Source organism: Lithobates pipiens, unplaced genomic scaffold (genome assembly GCF_037356315.1).
Source record: "Lithobates pipiens isolate NorthernLeopardFrog02 unplaced genomic scaffold, aLitPip1_a1.2 Scaffold_18, whole genome shotgun sequence".
NCBI lineage: Eukaryota > Metazoa > Chordata > Amphibia > Anura > Ranidae > Lithobates > Lithobates pipiens.
In genome coordinates, this window is record NW_027507758.1 from 188158188 (window position 1) to 188176625 (window position 18438).

The window sequence follows — 18438 nt, forward strand, 5'->3', positions numbered from 1 at the left end:
AGCGAATGGGAAAATTTGGCACATGGAGATATGCATCTTTGAAAGCTAGAATGGGTCTTACCTCTCCATTTGGTTCTGGGACCGTGAAAGGTTTGAATCAAACCATGTGCCCTGTTCCACCAAGTGAACCTCTTATATCAATGACTGGGATAAACGATGATCCAGAGCCAGAAAAGAGAGACTTCTTTTCTCTGGATCCTTGGGAAAATGAGGAGACGGAAACTCTCGGAACACTAGTCGTAACCTAGAGAAAAACTGCAGAAGCCACCCATCTGTCTTGACATTGTTCCTGCCAGATCTTGAGAATTGCAGGGGCGCCCCTTCATGAGGAGGCTTTAGCATTCTGCTTTGTGGGCTTTCTGCCCTAAGATCTCTTCTGACCCTGGTGCTGCCCTGGGGATTTCCCCTTGAACTTGACGGTTGAGGCCATCGAGACTGCCTAGAGGCTAATGCCCCTGGCACAGGAGAGGCAGCACGATTAAAGGAGAAATATTTGAACTTCTTCTTTACTGGTAAAAGAGAGCTTTTAGCATTAGAGATCCTTTGGATGTACTTATCCAGATCGTTTCTAAATAGCCATTCACCATGAAAGGAAAACTGGCTAAGAGCTTTTTACACTGTGCTTCGGCTGACCAATTTTTCAGGCACAGAACTCTGCGAGAATGCACTAGTCCAAGCATAAGCCATGAGGCTTAAATGATAGAGTCTTTCATAGCATCTACTGTGAAATATAGTGCGTCAGATACACCAGCCCACTGCTGGGCCTGCTGATCAGGCAGAATTTTAAGTATCTCCACAAACTGTTCCTTAATGGACCGAGATGCACCAATTGCAGCAAGAATCGGCTGTACTACTGAACTTGCTAAAGACATATTGTTTTTAGAAAGAAGTTCCAACTTTTTTTATCTGTTGGATCCTTTAACATCAGTGCATTATCCACCGGACATGTGACATTCTTGCTCACTGAGGCGATTGCAGCATCAATTGCTCGAACCCCCCCCCCTCCCCCCCCCCCCCCCCATTTTCTTTCATAGAAATCCTCTTCCATAGGATAAAGTGTGGAGAATTTCTTGGGAGGATAATGTTTATCCAGATGTTCCCATTCAGAATACATAAGCTTTTTTCTCCCTGCATGAATAGGAAAAAACATCCCCAGATGGGGGAGGTTCTAATGAACCCAATTAGAGGCAGGTTCCTCAAGAGCCTGTGCTGCAGGCAGCAAAAAGGTTGAGTAAGGGAGTGCACAAGCAACCTGTCTTGTGATGCTACTCCTTCCATATTAGGATCCTCAGAAGAGGATAAATAAGTATCTTCCAAATACTTGGGAAGATCTACCTGATCCCTTCCCAGCCTCCTGCCCCTCAATAAGAGGGTCCTGAGCACTAGATAGGAATCTGCTATGTTTAGCCTCACTATGGAGAGATATCATAGCATCAATCTTCTTTCCAAATTACAAATGATAGAAGAAAAAAATAAAATAAAAACTCTTGTATGATATATAAAAGGGTCTGAAGTGTTTATGCAACAGTTTCCTCTCTGAGTTTCCTCTCAGAGGAGGATGAAATTCTTTTGGAAATGGATTTAGTTTAGTTTATAGTAAAAACCATTGACGCACCTAAGAGGAGTTCCTGGTCCCATTACCACTCATAGCCTGAAGCATAAAGCAGAGGCACTACCAGCAAAAGAATGTACACCGCTAGGCTATATACTACAGTGCCATTAGCTGCTATTAATCCTAGCCTGGTAAAGTATAATGTGCCAAAGGGAAATACCTGTGTTACTAACCTGAACAAACCATCCATGTCCCTCCACAGCCAGCAGCAGCTACACATACACAGCGCTTTATGTTCCTCCATGTGTGGCCGGCGTCTGACACCACTAGCCACGCCCCCCACACAAATTATACTCCCCCCTCCTTTCCTTTCAAAGGAAAGTGTTTTCCCGCGCGAGCAGACATGCCGGGGGGGGGGGGGGGGAGTAAATCCTCTGCTGATCAGCCGCACGTTCTGTCCCCTTTTTCTTCTGGGCTTCTGTGCTGTTTCCAGCATGCAAGCAAAGTCCTTTCTTGTATGAGGAGAGGAGAGAGGAGAGGAGAGGAGAGGAGAGGAGAGGAGAGGAGAGGAGAGGAGAGGAGAGAGAGAGTAAGACCTCATCTGGAATATGCAGTTCAGTTTTGGGCACCAGTTCTCAAAAAGGATATTCGTAAACTGGAGAAAGTGCAGAGAAGGGCAACCAAACCGTTAAGAGGCATGGAGGAGCTCAGCTATGAGGAACTGAATTTATTCAGTCTTGATAAGAGGAGATTAAGGGGGGATATGATCAACATGTACAAATATATAAGGGGTCCATATAGTGAACTTGGTGTTGAGTTATTCACTTTACAGTCAACAAAGAGGACAAGGGGGCACTCTTTACGTCTAGAGGAAAAGAGATGTCATCTTCAAATACGGAAAGGTTTCTTCACAGTAAGAGCTGTTAAAATGTGGAATAGACTCCATGCAGAGGTGGTTCTTGCCAGCTCAGTAGATTGCTTTAAGAAAGGCCTGGATTCCCAAGTGTACATAATATAACTGGGTACTAACATTTATAGGTAAAGTTGATCCGGGGAAAATCCGATTGCATCGCAGGGGATCAGGAAGGAATTTTTTCCCCTGCTTTAGCAAATTGGCTCATGCTCTGCTGGGGTTTTTTGCCTTCCTCTGGATCAACTTTGGGTATAGAATTGAGTTGTATGATTTTTTTTATTTATTTTTTTATGGTTGAACTAGATGGACTTGTGTCTTTTTTCAACCTAACTATGTAACTATCAGGTCGGTGAGTTCTGAATACAGCCCCCAGTGGTGACACATAGGCATGATAGCATTATACATAGCAGGCGAAATTCCTGAGAAAATCTCCCAATCTTCACCCTTCGTGGTGGGCTCCGAGACCTTTAGGAAACCTTCAGGAACAGGGGAACCTCAGGTATCCACAATCCTGGACCTGCGACAGCACCCTGCCAGTAAAAAAGTTACGGTTTTACTACCAAAAAGTACTGGATCCCAGGGTCCAGCTCTCTAAAGAGAAGCGTTCGCAAGCAAAACCTTGTTTCTTCGGACATGAGGCACGGGTACCATCCATTTAGCCCATAAAAACATCAGAACGGATCTGGTCAGCATGGCTAGCCCTAGCAGGGAAGCTTCCAGTGGAGCTCCGCACAGCACATCTTTACTCGTGACCAACACCTTAGACACTGGCGAAAAAAAAAAATGGAGGACTCCCAGTAGTGGTATGGGTTATATAGGGAGCCATAGTAGTAACTATATGGGTTATATAGGTCACCTTTAGGTGATGGACACTGGCGCACCCTAGACAGGGAGTTTACTCCCTATATAACCCCTCCCATTACCCGGTGTACTTCAGTTTTTGTAGCAAAGCAATACATGTGTATACCAGGAAGAGGGGAGGGACCTTGTGTCCCGTGATGTACTCCAAGAAAATGATTTTATAGGTAAGCAGTTATAAAAAAATACTATTTCCTTTATTGTATATCATGGAACACGGAGCCATAGTAGTAACTATATGGGATGTCCCAGAGCAATGGTATCTGAGGGGAGGGAGACACAAACCAAAGTAGGGTGTCAGACCTGAGGACCTATACTACAGCCTGCAGCACACTGCGCCCAAAGGCAATACCCTCCTGTCTTTTTACATCCACCTCATAGAATATGGTGAATGTATGGACTGAAGACCAAGTTGTGGCCTTGCAGATTTGAGCCATGAAGGCTTGGTGATGCACTGCCCACAAAGCCCTGGTGGAGTGCGCTTTGATTTGAAAAGGTGGAACTTTCCCTTTCGAACCATAATCCTGAACAATCACTTTACTGAATCCGCTTAAGCCCCATACAATCAGAAATTCTGCCAGCAAAAGTTGGATGTGAGCTTTTGGTCAGAAATTCCGACCGCGTGTATGCTCCATTGGGCTTTTGCTGGCAGAATTCCAGACAGCGCAGCACATCGAATCTTTATTCGTGACCAACACTTAAGACACTGGCAAAAAAACGGAAGTACTCCCGGTAAGGGGAGGGGTAATATAGGGAGTAAACTATCTGTCTAGTGTGTGCCAGTGTCCATCACCTGAAGGTGGTCTATATAACCCATATAGTTACTACTATGGCTCTGTGTCCCATGATGTACGATAAAGAAAATGCATATATAAGCAAAGGAAGAAGGCCTTGAAAAAATACGAGGTTGGGGGATCATCATCAGCATTCAGACTCTATAAAGAATGCAACAAGAAACGAAAGGGTGCAATTAGCGGAGGAAAGCAAAAAAAAATCCCAAGAAATTCTTTAAGCATGTAAACAGTAAAAAAGGAGGACAGACCATATTGGCCCCATAAAGAATGAGGAAGCACATCTGGTTACAAAGGATGGGGAGATGGCGACAGTATTAAACTTATTCTTCTCAGTCTTCACGAGGGAATGGGGGGGCTTCAGTAACCAAAACTGCAGTGTTTATCCTATTGACACATCACAGGAAACACCTACAATCCTACATGGTTAACAAAGGACAGAATTAAAATCAGACTTGGGAAACCTAACATTAATAAATCACTGGGACCAGATGGCTTGCACCTGAGGGTACTTGGGGAACTCAGTCAAGTAATTGCCAAATCATTGTTCCTAACTTTTACTGACAGTCTACTGACTGGAATGGTACCAGCTGATTGGAGAAAAGCCAACATATTTCCCAGTGTGAATTATTTGTGCAAAACCACTTAAAGTGACTGTATGCTGTTTTTGTGAGTAATGGAAATTGCTGACTGCAGTATAGAGGACACTATAAAAGTTACTACAAGCTACTGCCTCTGAGAAAAGGGCTCAATAGCAGCTCTTCACTTCATCTAGCAGCAACAATCTAAAGCCAACCATCCAGAAGCCAACATGTTGCTGGCTGCCTACCTGGCCAGGCTACAGGAGTACATAGAGGTGCATGTTGCAGTTCTGGCCCATGCGGCAGAGAGGAACCAACAGGTAGTGCCAAGAGCTTGTGGCCTTAGGTCTGGAGGTCTCTGTTGTGGTCCAAGGTCATGCTAGTGCAATAAGAGTAAGCAAGTCACCACTTGTAGAACCATACAACAATGGGCCAATTGAGTTCATGTTAGGGGTCTACATATTGGCTGGCTGGAGGTGAGGGCTGCCCTGTACGCTGACGACATGCTTCTGTTTGTTAATGACGCAGGTTTGTCCCTGCAGGGTGCCCTTCAGGTCTTAAATTCTCTCTCCACCGTTACTGGACTCATGCAGCTAGAGCCACAGCCTCTCAAAATATTCCCTTGCAGTGGGTGGATACCTTTAAATATTTAGGGGTTGTAATTCCCTGTTAGGACTCAGATTTATTTCCCTATATCTGTTTCCGGTTCTCCATGAGGCAAGGATAAAGCTGAAGGCATGGGAGAGTCTGCCCTTGTCTCTACTGGGATGTATCAACTTAATAAAAATTATTCCCAACAAGTCCCACAGTGGATACCAAAGTCCTATTTCCAGAACCAGATGTTCTCCTTCCTATGTGGCCCCAAACTCCAACCTTAGTGAACAAATAGCACCATGAAGGCCAAGGATCACCAAGGCCAAGGATCACAACAGAAAAGGCCAGGGATAAAGTTGGAGAAGTTTAAAGAGTTACGTTATAAAAAATATCCCAAGCTTTGAACATCTCACAGGGCGCTGTTCAATCCATTGTCCAAAAATGGAAAGAGTATGGCACAACTGCAAACCTACCAACACATGGCCGTGCACTTAAACTGACAGGCTGGGCAACGAGAGCATTAGAGGCCCACGGTAACTCAGGAGTAGCTGCAGAGATCCACAGCTCAGATGGGAGAATCTGTCCACAGGACAACTATTAGTCATGCACTCCAGAAATCTGGCCTTTATGGAAGCAGCAAAAAGAAAGCTATTGTTGAAAGAAAGCCATAAGAAGTCCCAATTTCAATTTACGAGAAGCCATGTGGGGGGGGACAGCAAACATGTGGAAGAAGGTGCTGTGGTCAGATGAGACCAAAATGTAACTTTTTAGCCTAAAAGCAAAACGCTATGTGTGGTGGAAAACTAACATTGTACATCACCCAGAACACACCATCTCTGCCATAAAACATGGTGGTGGCAGTATCATGTTGTGGGGATGCTTTTCTTCAGCAGGGACAGTGCAGCTGGTCAGAGTTGATGAGAAGATGGATGGAGCCAAATACAGGGCAATCTTATGCCACGAACACACGATCAAACAATCCGGTGGAAAAGTCCAGCGGACTAAAGTCCGCCGAACAATCCCCCCATGTGTAGCCTCCGGCAGACTTTTTTTACCCAAAAGTACGGCGGACTTAGAAACTAGTTTTGCACTCCAATCTTTCCGTCGGACTCGCATTTCGGCAGACAATCCGGCCTTGTGTGTGCCAGTCCGCCGTACTTTTGAAATGAACAGACTTTTCCCGCCCGAAGTCCGCTCATTTTGAGCGTGTCTCCAGGTAGCCAGGGCCAGCGAAGAAGGCGTCCCTGGCCCCCTTACCTGGTATGGACTTAAAGGGGAACCCCTACGCCGAAAAAAAAACCAGTGTGGGGGTTCCCCCCAGGTCCACATCAGACCCTTGTCCAAGCACGCTACCCGGCAGGCCAGGAAAGGGGGGGGGACGAGCGAGTGGCCCCCCCTCCTGAGCCGTACTAGGCAGCGTGCCCTCAACATGGGGGGTGCCTTGGGGAAGGTGGGCCACGTGGCCCCCCACCCGAAAGCACCTTGTCCCCATGTTAATGAGGACAAGGGCCTCTTCCCGACAACCCTGGCCGTTGGTTGTCGGGGTCTGCGGGCAGGGGGCTCATCGGAATCCGGGAGCTCCCTTTAATAAGGGGGCCCCCGGATACCGGCCCCCCACCCTATGTGAATGAGTATGGGGTACAATGTACCCCTACCCATTAACCTGTAAAAAAAAAGTAAAAAAAAACACAACACACAAGGGTTAAAATAGTTTATTGCACAGCTCCGGGGGTCTTCCATCTTCGGGGGTCTTCTCGCCGGACTCCTCCGCTATCTTCTGCTAGTTTTTTTGCTAGTGGAGGAGCCCGGCTTTCTTCTTCGCCGCCGCCCTCTTCTTCCGACTTCGGGGGTCTTGTCCCCCTCTTCGGTTCTTCTTGCCGGGTCACCGCGCCTTCTTCTAGCTCTTTTACAGGCGGTGGCCCGGTCTTCTGTCGCTGTCTTCTGTTCTCTTCAGATGGTGCCTCATCGCTCTCTCTGCTCACAATGACGGAGATGCGGTGCACGGCGACTTATATAGGGACATCACCAGATGATGTCCCCGCCCAGTATGATGTCACAGTCCCAGCATCCTCCGCCTGTAAAAGAGCTAGAAGAAGGCACGGTGGCCCGGCAAGAAGAAACGAAGAGGGGGACAAGACCCCCGAAGTCGCAAGAAGAGGGCGGCGGCGAAGAAGAAAGCCAGGCTCCTCCGCTAGCAAAAGAGCTAGCAGAAGATAGCGGAGGAGTCCGGCGAGAAGACCCATGAAGACGGAAGACCCCCGGAGCTGTGCAATAAACTATTTTAACCCTTGTGTGTTGTGTTTTTTCTTACAGGTGAATGGGTAGGGGTACATTGTACCCCATACTCATTCACATAGGGTGGGTGGCCGGTATCCGGGGGCCCCCTTATTAAAGGGGGCTCCCGGATTCCAATAAGCCCCCCGCCTGCAGACCCCGACAACCAACGGCCAGGGTTGTCGGGAAGAGGCCCTTGTCCTCATCAACATGGGGACAAGGTGCTTTGGGGTGGGGGGCGTGCTCGCTCGTCCCCCCCCCCCTTTCCTGGCCGGCCGGGTAGCGTGCTCGGACAAGGGTCTGATGTGGACCTGGGGGGAACCCCCACACCGTTTTTTTTCCGGCGTTGGGGTTCCCCTTTAAGTCCATACCAGGTGACGGGGCCAGCGACGCCTTCTTCGCTGGCCGCGACTACCTGGGGACGCACTCAAAATGAGCGGACTTTCCTCCGCGTGTGTGGGCGAGTCCGTTCATTTCAAAAGTACGGTGGATACTCCGGCGGACTTAGTACGCCGTATTAGTCCGCTGAAAAATTGCCGTGTGTGGGCAAGTAGCTCGTTCGGAAAGTCCGGCGGGAAGTCCGTCAGACTTAGTCCGCCGGATAGTCCGCTACGTGTGTACGCGGCATTAGATGAAAACCTGTTAGAGTCTACAAAAGACTTGAGACTGGGGTGGAGGTTAACCTTCCAGCAGGATAACGACCCTAAACATACAGCCAGAGCTACAATGGAATGGTTCAAAGTATATCCATGTGTTACAATGGCCCCATCAAAGACCAGACTTAAATCCAATTGAGAATCTGTGGCAATACTTCAAAACTGCGGTTTACAAATGCTCTCCATCCAATTTGGCAGAGCTTGAGCTATTTTACAAAGAAGAATCGCCCAAAAAAAAAAATCACTGTAGATGTCCAAAGCTGGTAAAGACATCCCCAAAAAGGACTTGCAGCTGTAATTGCAGCGAAAGGTGGTTCTACAAATTATTGTATTATTGGGTTAATACAAATGCACGCCACACTTTTGATATTTATCTGTATAACATTTTGAAAACCATTTATCATTTTCCTTCCACTTCACAATTATGTGCCACTTTTGTTGGTCTACCACATAAAATACATTTACGTTTTTGGTTGTAACATGACAAAATGTGGAAAATTTTTAAGGAGCATAAATAGTTTCAGTCTAAGAAGCATATGGTACTCAAGCATGCACAAATCTTCACAAGTACAAAGTATTTTCTCCTACCTGAAATCATCAGCTGCTTGTTCGTCTGCTTGTTTCTTCATAAAAACCTTCCGCCTGTAGCTTTCCAGATTTTCCTCTGCTTTTCTTTTCATCATTTCTTCATGGCCAATACCACTACGTCCTGTATTCAGAAAATAAAATCTAAATAAATATAAACTGCTAAATACCTTTTCTCATCAGCAGTATAAAGCATTCTTGTGACTTCTATCAGTGTCTGGTTAAAGCTTGTAGGAGGAGTTTTTATTCTACTCCGATTGTCCTATGAGACTGCAGGACCCCTGACCCTCTGTCTGGGCAGTGCTGATAGGCCCTGTGGTGATCAGGATAAAACAGCCTTTTTACACAATGCGCAGGATTAACCTCTTAGGTTCCATAGTGAGTATAACAAGCAGGCTTTACTGCATATACAGACTGATTGTACGGTTATGGGCTTAGTAACACTTTAAATTGATTGTAAAGACAAGGTTTTTCATCTTAATGCATTCTATGCATCAAGATAAAAAGACTTCTGTGTGCAGCAGCCGCCCCAGACTCCCTTAATACCTACCTGAGCCCATCTCTATGCAGTGATGTTGCACGAGACTCGGCTGCCTAGGACTCTCCCCACAATTGGCTGAGACAGCAGTGGAGCACCAAAGTCAGTGATTAGGTCTAAATGGACACAGGGAGCTGTGACTTGGCTTGGGTGCCACCATAGCAAGTGGCTTTCTGCGGGGGCACTTGTCAGGAGGGAGGGGTCAGGAGAGTCAAAGAACAGGAGGATCTGCGCTGCTCTATGCAAAACCACTGCACAGAGCAGGTAAGTATAACATGTTTGTTATTTTTAAGAAAAATAAAAACAAGTCTTTACAATATAAAAGCTTAAAGATCATTCTCACTTATAGGAGTAGGCTAGAAATAATGAAAATTCAGTGTGGAAATTAATATACGATTTTGAAAATGGGCAATAAATATACTTTGTCCACTTGTCCCTGTTGCCATTTTAAATATGCAATTTTTTTTGTAAAGCAGAGGGTCTAGCAAATAAATTGGTGGGGTTTGCATTTTTTATGTCACACAGTATATCGACAGCAGTTTTTCCAAACACAATTTTGTGGGGAAAAAATACCCTTGAATTTTAATGCAAAGAAACAATATATAAGCCAATTTGTTTGTAAAATATGATGTTATGACAAGTAAATAGATATCAAACATGTCACGCTTTAAAATTGCACACAGCGACAAAGATTGTAAATTTTACTATCTATAGGCGATGCTTTAAAAGCCTTTACAGGTTACCCCTTTAGATTTGCACAGGTGGTCTGGTGCTAGAATTACTGCCCATTACTGCCTTTGGGTACGAGCACAAGGTGATGGGGACACCTTTTTTAAATTAATAATTTTTTTTACATTTTTACACTGTCGCTTTAAAATATATTTTTTTGGATCACTTTTATTGCTGTCACAAGCAATGTAAACATCTCTTGTAACAGCATGTCACAGGCAGGGGCAGACTGACAACTCATGGGGCCCCCGGGCAATAGGAGATTATGGGGCCCCCAGGCAATCAGATTATGGGGCCACACAGTATACACAAACACACACACAGTATACAATCACACAGTATAGACAGACATGTTTCTATTGGCTGAGAAGGTACTGGAGAGGTGGGGCAGCTATAATCTCAGGATTTTTAGACCAAAAGGATGTCGGTAAGGAACATTTCAGAGACAGATGTAAAAAAAAAAACACATTTTTACATACTGTCCCTGCTTTTACTGAGGCTGGCAACCCTGATGGGGCCCCCCAGTGGCATGGGGTCCTCGGGCAGTGCCCGAGTGGCCCAATGGTCAGTCCGCCCCTGGTCACAGGTAATCTTTATAAGACCCCCAGATCCCTCCTCTGTCCTTAAAACCATGCAATCACACCAAGATCATTGTGAGCGAATGCATTTGATTTTTGGTCGGTCGGGACTTACGGTGGGACGGGAGGCCCTGGAGGACGTCCGCTCCTGCTGCTTGTAAAAGCAATCCAGTGGCTGGATTGTATTTAGAAGAGAGCCAACCATCAGCTCTAAAAAACGGTACTGGGATGATGCCTGCAACTGCCGGCATAATCCTGGTATAACTACGCAAACTACAGCGGTGTACGGGTACCTCACTGGAGCGGAGGTAGATATTTCACTCTCTAGAGGTGCACACTTATTCCAGCCTGAAAACTCATCTAATTAAGTCTATGGGAAAAACATACTTTGTTTTGGAGTGTTGATCTCAGATTTTCTCTGCAGCTCTTACAAGTTCTCCCTGCTGACCTCCATTATTTACAGGATACAGTGGAGACGAGCAGTTCAGCAAAATTAACCAGTCAGAGTTGCAGGGGAATATAGAGATCAACACTCCTGAAGTTGTCAGTTTCCCAGAGGCCTTCAGCAGAACATTTCACTGAATCCTATGCATCACAGGTAAATATATGTCTACCTTAACCGCTTGCTGACCGCCTCACGCTGATATACTTCGGCAGAAGGGCTCGTACAGGCAGAATCGCGTACCTGTACGTTGCCCTTTAAGAGTTGGCCAGTGGGCGCGCACGTCAAGCCCCATTAGTCAGGTCGCGGGTCCCGCAGACTCGATCGCCGCGGGGATACCCACGATCGCCTCACGGGGAAGAAGAACGGGGAGATGCTAATGTAAACAAGCATCTCCCCATTCTGCCTAGTGACAGTGTCACTGATCTCTGCTCCCTGTGATTGGAGCAGAGATCAGTGACGTGTCACACACAGCCATGCCCCCCCCCCCACAGTTAGAAATACGGCCCAGGACACACTTAACCCCTACACTGCCACCTAGTGGTTAACCCCTTTACTGCCAGTGTCATTTGCACAGGAATCAGTGCATTTGTATAGCACTGATCTCTGTATTAATGCCAGTGGTCCCAAAAATGTGTCAAAAATGTCCGGCCAGTGTCCGCCATAATGTCGCAGTCACGATAAAAATTGCTGATCGCTGCCATTTAAAAAAAAAAATTACTAAAATGCCATAAAACTATCCCCTATTTTGTAAACGCTATAACTTTTGCGCAAACCAATCAATAATCGCTTATTGTGATTTTTATTACCAAAAATAGGTAGAATATTTATCGTCCCAAACTGAGGAAAAATAATAATTTTTTTATATATTTTTGGGGGATATTTATTATAGCAAAATGTAAAAAAGAATGTTTTTTTTTTCAAAATTTTCGCTTTTTTTTTTTGTTTATAGCGCAAAAAAAAAAAAAAAAAAAAAAAAAATAACGCAGGGGTGATCAAATACCACCAAAATAAAGCTCTATTTATAGGGAAAAAAGGACGTCAATTTTGTTTGCGAGTCACGTCGCACGACCATGCAATTGTCAGTTAAAGCGGCGCAGTGCCGAAACGCAAAAAGTGCTCTGGTCAGGAAGGGGGTAAATTCTTCAGGGGCTGAAGTGGTTAAAGTGGACGTAAACACGATTCATTAAATTTGAGCTGGGGACTTATACACCTTCCTGCCCAAGACAATTTTGAGCTTTCAATGCTGTCGCATTTTGACTGACAATTGCGCGGTCATGCTACACTGTACCCAAACAAAATTTTTAGCTTTTTCTTCCAACAAATAGAGCTGTTTTTTGGTGGTATCTGATCACCTCTGCGGTTTTTATTTTTTGCTAAACAAATTTTGAAAAAAAATTAAAGTTTTGCTTTTGTTTGTTATAAAATTATGTAAATAAAGTTTTCTTTCACTGATGGGCACTGATAAGGCGGCGCCGATGAGGTTGCACCAATGAGCAGGCACTGATGGGTGGCACTGATATGCAATACTGGTGGGCACAGGAAGGCTGAAAAGATGGGTATATATATATATATATATATATATATATATATATATATATATATATATATATATATATATATAGATAGTGCCTTGAAAAAGTATTCATGCTACTTGAAATTTTCCATATTTTGTTGCGTTACAACCAAAAACGTATTTTATTGGGATTTTATGTGATAGACAAACACAAAGTGCCACATAATTGTGAAGTGGAAGGAAAATGATAAATGGTTTTCAATTTTTTTTTTTTTTTTTAACAAATGAGCATCTGAAAAATATAAATCTAGCCTTCAGGAGTCGCCTAATTAGTAACTAGAGTCTACCTGTGTGTAATTTAATTTCCATATAAATACAGCTGTTCTGAGAAGCCCTCAGAAGTTTGTTAGAGAACCTTAGTGAACAAGTAGCATCATGGAGGCCAAGTAACACCCCAAACAGGTCAGGGATACAGTTGTGGAGAAGTTTAAAGCAGGGTTAGGTTATAAAAAAAAAAAAATTTGAGCATCTCACAGAGCACTGTTCAACCCATCATCCAAAAATGGAAAGAGTATGGCACAACTGCAAACCTACCAAGACATGGCCATCCACCTAAACAAACAGGTCAGGCAAGGAGAGCATTGTTTAGAGAAGCAGTCAATAGGCCCAAGGTAACACTGGAGGAGCTGCAGAGATCCACAGCTCAGATGGGAGAATCTGCCCACAGGACAGCTATTAGCTGTGCACTCCACAAATCTGGCCTTTATGGAAAAGTGGCAAGAAAAAAGCCATTGTTGAAAGAAAGCCATAAGTCGTCCCGTTTGCACTTTTTGCGAGAAGCCATGTGGGGGACACAAACAACATGTGGAAGAATGTGCTCTGGTCAGGTGAGACCAAAAATGAAATTTTTGTCTTAAAAGCAAAAAACGCTATGTGTGGAGGAAAACTAACACTGCACATCACCCTGAACACACCACCCCCATCGAGAAACATGGCGGTAGCAGCATCATGTTGTGGGGATGCTTTTCTTCAGTAGGGACAGGGAAGCTGGTCAGAGTTCATGGGAAGATGGATGGAGCCAAATACAGTACAATCTTAGAAGAAAACCTGTTGGAGTCTGCAAAAGACTTGAGAATGGGGCAGAGGTTCCCCTTCCGTCAGCACAACAACCCAAAACATACAGCCAGAGCTACGATGGAATGGTTTAGATCAAAGCATATTCATGTGTTAAAATGGCCCAAAGTCCAGACTTAAATCCAAGAATCTGTGGCAAGACTTGAAAATTGCTCTTCACAGATGCTCTACATCCAATCTGACAGAGCTTGAGTTATTTTGCAAAGACGAATGGGCAAAAATTTCACTCTAGATATGCAAAGCTGGTACAGACATACCCAACGAGACTTTCAGCTGTAATTGCAGTGAAAGGTGATTCTACAAAGTATTGACTCATGGAGGCTGAATACAAATGCATGCCACACTTTTCAGATATTTGTAAAAAATAATAAAAAATAAAAAGTAAAAAAATAATTGAAAACCAATTTATCAATTTATTTCCACTTTACAATTATGTACCACTTTGTGTTGGTCTATCAGATAAAATACCATTAAAAGACATTTATGTTTTGGTTGTAGCGTGACAAAATGTGGAAAATTTCAAGGGGTATGGATCATTTTTCAAGGCACTGGTTTGAAGCCTGAACTAAAGTTTAGAAACACAGATGACCCATTTTTTCTAAGCCTTAGTCGCTCCCAGAAGTTTAGAAGCCGAACAATAATAATAAAATATATTTTCTAAAAGCATAGCAATTAGCAAAAAGTAGAAAGTTGCAAGGAAAATCCCTACTAGGCTATATGTGTCTCTCGAAGCCCTAATGGGTAGCAGTAGCAGGGTTCTCCGACATCCTGCAGCACAAAAGCAATGCACTGGGGCTAATTCCCTTTAAAACGGTACAGGACTGCCCCCAGAACCTGGGTCCCCTAAGCTGCTCCTCCCTACATCACCTCCCACAGTCCAGTTGGCACAGAAGGGGACCAAAGGTGAGCTCATAATAAGCAAGGACAGAAAAAGGAGCAACATTTATCAGAAAATTGGGAAGGGGAACGCCCTGTTAGATATTCCAAATCTCTGCAAAATTGCTGGAATTTAACGTCTTACATGGAAGTGCTGTGGTTTCCACCGTGGTTCCAGAACCCAACCATTACACACATGGAGCCACAGCTACAATCCAGCAAAGTCAGTGGGGTCGCTGGTCACCTGCATGAACATATGCCCAAGAGCTGGTTCCCTGTACCCCCGGTCTCCTGCTCTCTTTCAGGTTGGGAGTTATACCTATCAAGGAGGTTATAGCGGACCAGCCTGAATCATATGGAAACCCCACCTGAGGTCCCATGGCAACAATCTCTGATCCTGCGAGGGACAGGAAATCACTAAGGAAAGGGTTGGTCTAGCCTATGTTTTATTAACTCTCCCCATTATCTGACCATCCCAGATGCATGCTGTTATCTTCCTTGTCTATCTATAAAGCATAAACTGTCTTTCTGCTATTTACTAGGTGTGAAGACAGCTTCTCCTTTCCAGCCAAGGGTCCAACCCCCCCCCCCCTCCCGGGCTGGAAAGGAGAAGCGGTCTTCACACCTAGTAAATAGCAGAAAGACAGTTTATGCTTTTTAGATAGACAAGGAAGACAACAGCATGCATCTGGGAGGGACAGGAAATGGGGAGAGTTAATAAAACATAATAAAACTCCTCCTGATTATCAGTGCTCATCTTGCTACACTATGATTCCAGAACCATTGCAGGGAGACTCAAAATGATGAACTCAAAGACTATGGAAGTCATGTTCATTGATCATGCCCACCTTTCATCAACAAAAAATGCAGTCACATTTAAGTACATCTGGGATTTTCTGTCCCCAGTCTATATTGGCTGGTCCACTAGTTTCCTAATATCTCCATAAAGATAACCTATCAGAGCCAATGTACACACATGGGGGTATGGCAGCCCCTTTATAATAGTTATAAGGTTCAATTAAAAAAAAAAATAATACATTTAACTTTAAGTAAAATTAAAAACACATGTATAAATGCAATTAAAAACAAATGTGCAGAAAGCATGCATTATAAGTATGGTATCCCCATAAACAAGAAGTAAAAGAATATTTTTGAACAATCATTTAACTCTGATAAGTTATGAAGGTTTTAACGCGTTCCTTTTTAGAATTTTGGGTATTGTAGTTCTTTGCAAGTGTTTTTGAGGCTAGATATTTTTGATATTTATTAACATAATGCTGTCTAATTTTTTACATTTAATAGAAAAAAATTTGGATTATATTTGTGTGCAGTAAAAAAAAAATGTATTTATTTTACTGAAAATATAGGTTTTATAAGCATATTAATATTGTGAAAAACACAAAATCTGAACTACTATAATTTTTCTTCCAAAGGTCCACTGCTTCAAGAAAATGTATAGTATTTGTGATCTTTAGTTAATCTTTCATAAGGTCTATTCTAGAAGCATTAAAAAATAGGATTGGAATCAAAGGGGTTAATGCTTCAAAATATACATCCAGTGATTTAATATAGAAGCCTACATAGTAAATTTGTAGAATATGTGCTTCATATCTGGATCTAAGAAGTATAGACTTCATCTGATCCATAAAACTAGCCTTAAAGCTTGATTCTTGGATTTTAGCATCATTAGCTGCACCAGGCAAAGGTTGTTTCATGATGATTGCAGAAATGTACCTTTTCTAACTATCTAAAATTACTGTGAAACTCCCTTTCATCAAAATCTTGAATGTACATTGCTTCACATAAAGTACAAAATATGGCTAAATTGTCCTGGAAAAAAATAATTTTCGCAATTTGAGGATGTTTTTCTATAATAACACAACTTCTTGAAAATTTGTAGCCTTAGGAAATTTCAACTGAACTAAGTTTTTAAAGGAAAGTTATGTGATGTGAATTGATTGCCAACTTGCAAAGGTTAGCAAACTTGACAAAAGCTTGAAAAACAGGAAGATGGGAGTCACACGCATTCCTTTTGGCCCACAGCGTTAGGCTAGACCAGGAATATGCAATTAAAGGACCTCTAGCTGTTGCAAAACTACAAGTCCCATCATGCCTCTGCCTCTGGGTGTCATGCTTGTGCCTGTCAGAGTCTTGCTATACCTCATGGGACTTGTAGTTCTGCAACAGCTGGAGGTCCGCTAATTGCATATCCCTGAGCTAAACCAAAGGTCTTCAAACTTTCTAAACAAAGGGCCAGTTTACTAACCTTCAGACTTTAGGGGGGCTGGACTGTGGCAAGCAGGACTTTTTCTGGCATCAGTGGGAGTAAACAAAAATAGTATTTCATATCAGTGGGATGAATAGTGCCTCACAACCAGCCACAACTAGTTGCCTGCATGGCGCATCTGTCAGCAACTTGTCATGCTAAATAAATTATGTTGGATTTATGGCCTGCTTAGCTTTTGCCAAATCCACAAAGGAACATGGATGCCTAAAAAATAACAATTAAAAAAAACGAGAACAGACAGATACACCCATAGAGCCTCGATTACGTCCAGGGAATGTAAGGCAACTACTTTCGGATGTGTCGGCTTAGGACATAGGGATGGTAACACAATGTCCTCATTTAGATGAAATGCCAAAACCACCTTTGGAAGGAAAGAGGGTTGCGGACGTAGCACCACCTTATCCTTGTGGATGACCAGGTAGGGAGACTTGCATGACAAGGCCGCCAATTCAGAAATCCTCCTGGCAGATGTAATAGCCACTAGAAAGACTACTTTCTGAGAAAGGGAGATTCCCTTTTTAACTCTAACGTTTTCAAACAGTGGCTTCTGAAGCGCCAATCTCACCAGATTAAGATCCCACAGAGGTAGTGGTGGTCGAACCGGAGGGACTGTGTGTCAAACCCCTTGCACAAAAAGTACTCACCAATGAGTGAGTCACCAAGGGACGTTGGGAAAAAAGACAGCCAAGGCTGATATCTGCCCCTTGATGTTGCTTAAGGCAAGTTTCTGATCCACTCCTCGCTGCAAAAAGAGCAGGATCCTGGAAACTGAGTATGTGCGGACGACACCCCATCTCCTCACACATGGAGATGGAAGCCTTCCACGTATGATGGTAAATCTTTCCAGAAGACGACTTCTGTGCCCTCAGCATAGTGGAAATTACCAAGTCCAACAGACCTTGGTCCCTTAGTACCTGGTTTTCAACAGCCATGCCGTTAAAACCAGCGACGTTAAAGCGGGATTAAGTATCTGACCTTGCAATAGGAGGAATTCTCGCATCAACAGCCGCCAAGAAACATCCGTCACCAGTTGTACTAGGTCGGCATACCAAGGACGCCAAGGCCAATCTGGGGCAATCAGAATCACCAGAATCCCCTCGGCCTCCACTCTGCACAGCAGACGTTGTAGAAGTCTGAGGGGGGGCATAAATCAGCCAATAATGTCCCCATGGAGCCACCAACGCGCCTGATGCGTCCAGCTTGTCTGCAGGGAGAAAACTCTTGCTTCTGGAGCAGTCCAGCAGTAAGCCCAGGTACTCCAGGCGGCACTAACACCAATTTCTTTAGGTTCAGCACCCAACTCCCGGAGTCTCTGCATGGTGATCGCTACATCCTCCCTTAATTCTAAGGTGGAAGCGGCTCTCAGAAGGAGGTCATCTAGGTAACCCATGATTGCGATCCCACGTTGCCTTAACAGTGCATGAACCTAACACTTTGGTAAAGACTCAGGGTGCTGATGCCAGGCCAAAAGGGAGAGCCACAAACGGGTAGTGCTCTTACCCGACTGCAAATCACAGAAACCTCTGATGCCTGA

The 18438-nt window shown here is 44.1% G+C and overlaps 1 protein-coding gene across 1 annotated transcript in view; it reads right to left on the reverse strand.

Annotated features, from left to right (window-relative positions):
* The window catches only part of GPATCH11 (G-patch domain containing 11), a 163752-nt gene that overhangs the window by 86548 nt on the left and 58766 nt on the right, over positions 1–18438 (reverse strand). The window contains exon 4 of the mRNA XM_077486444.1: positions 8808–8928. Within this exon, the coding sequence (XP_077342570.1) occupies positions 8808–8928 (121 nt within the window). The remainder of the gene's footprint in view (positions 1–8807; positions 8929–18438) is intronic.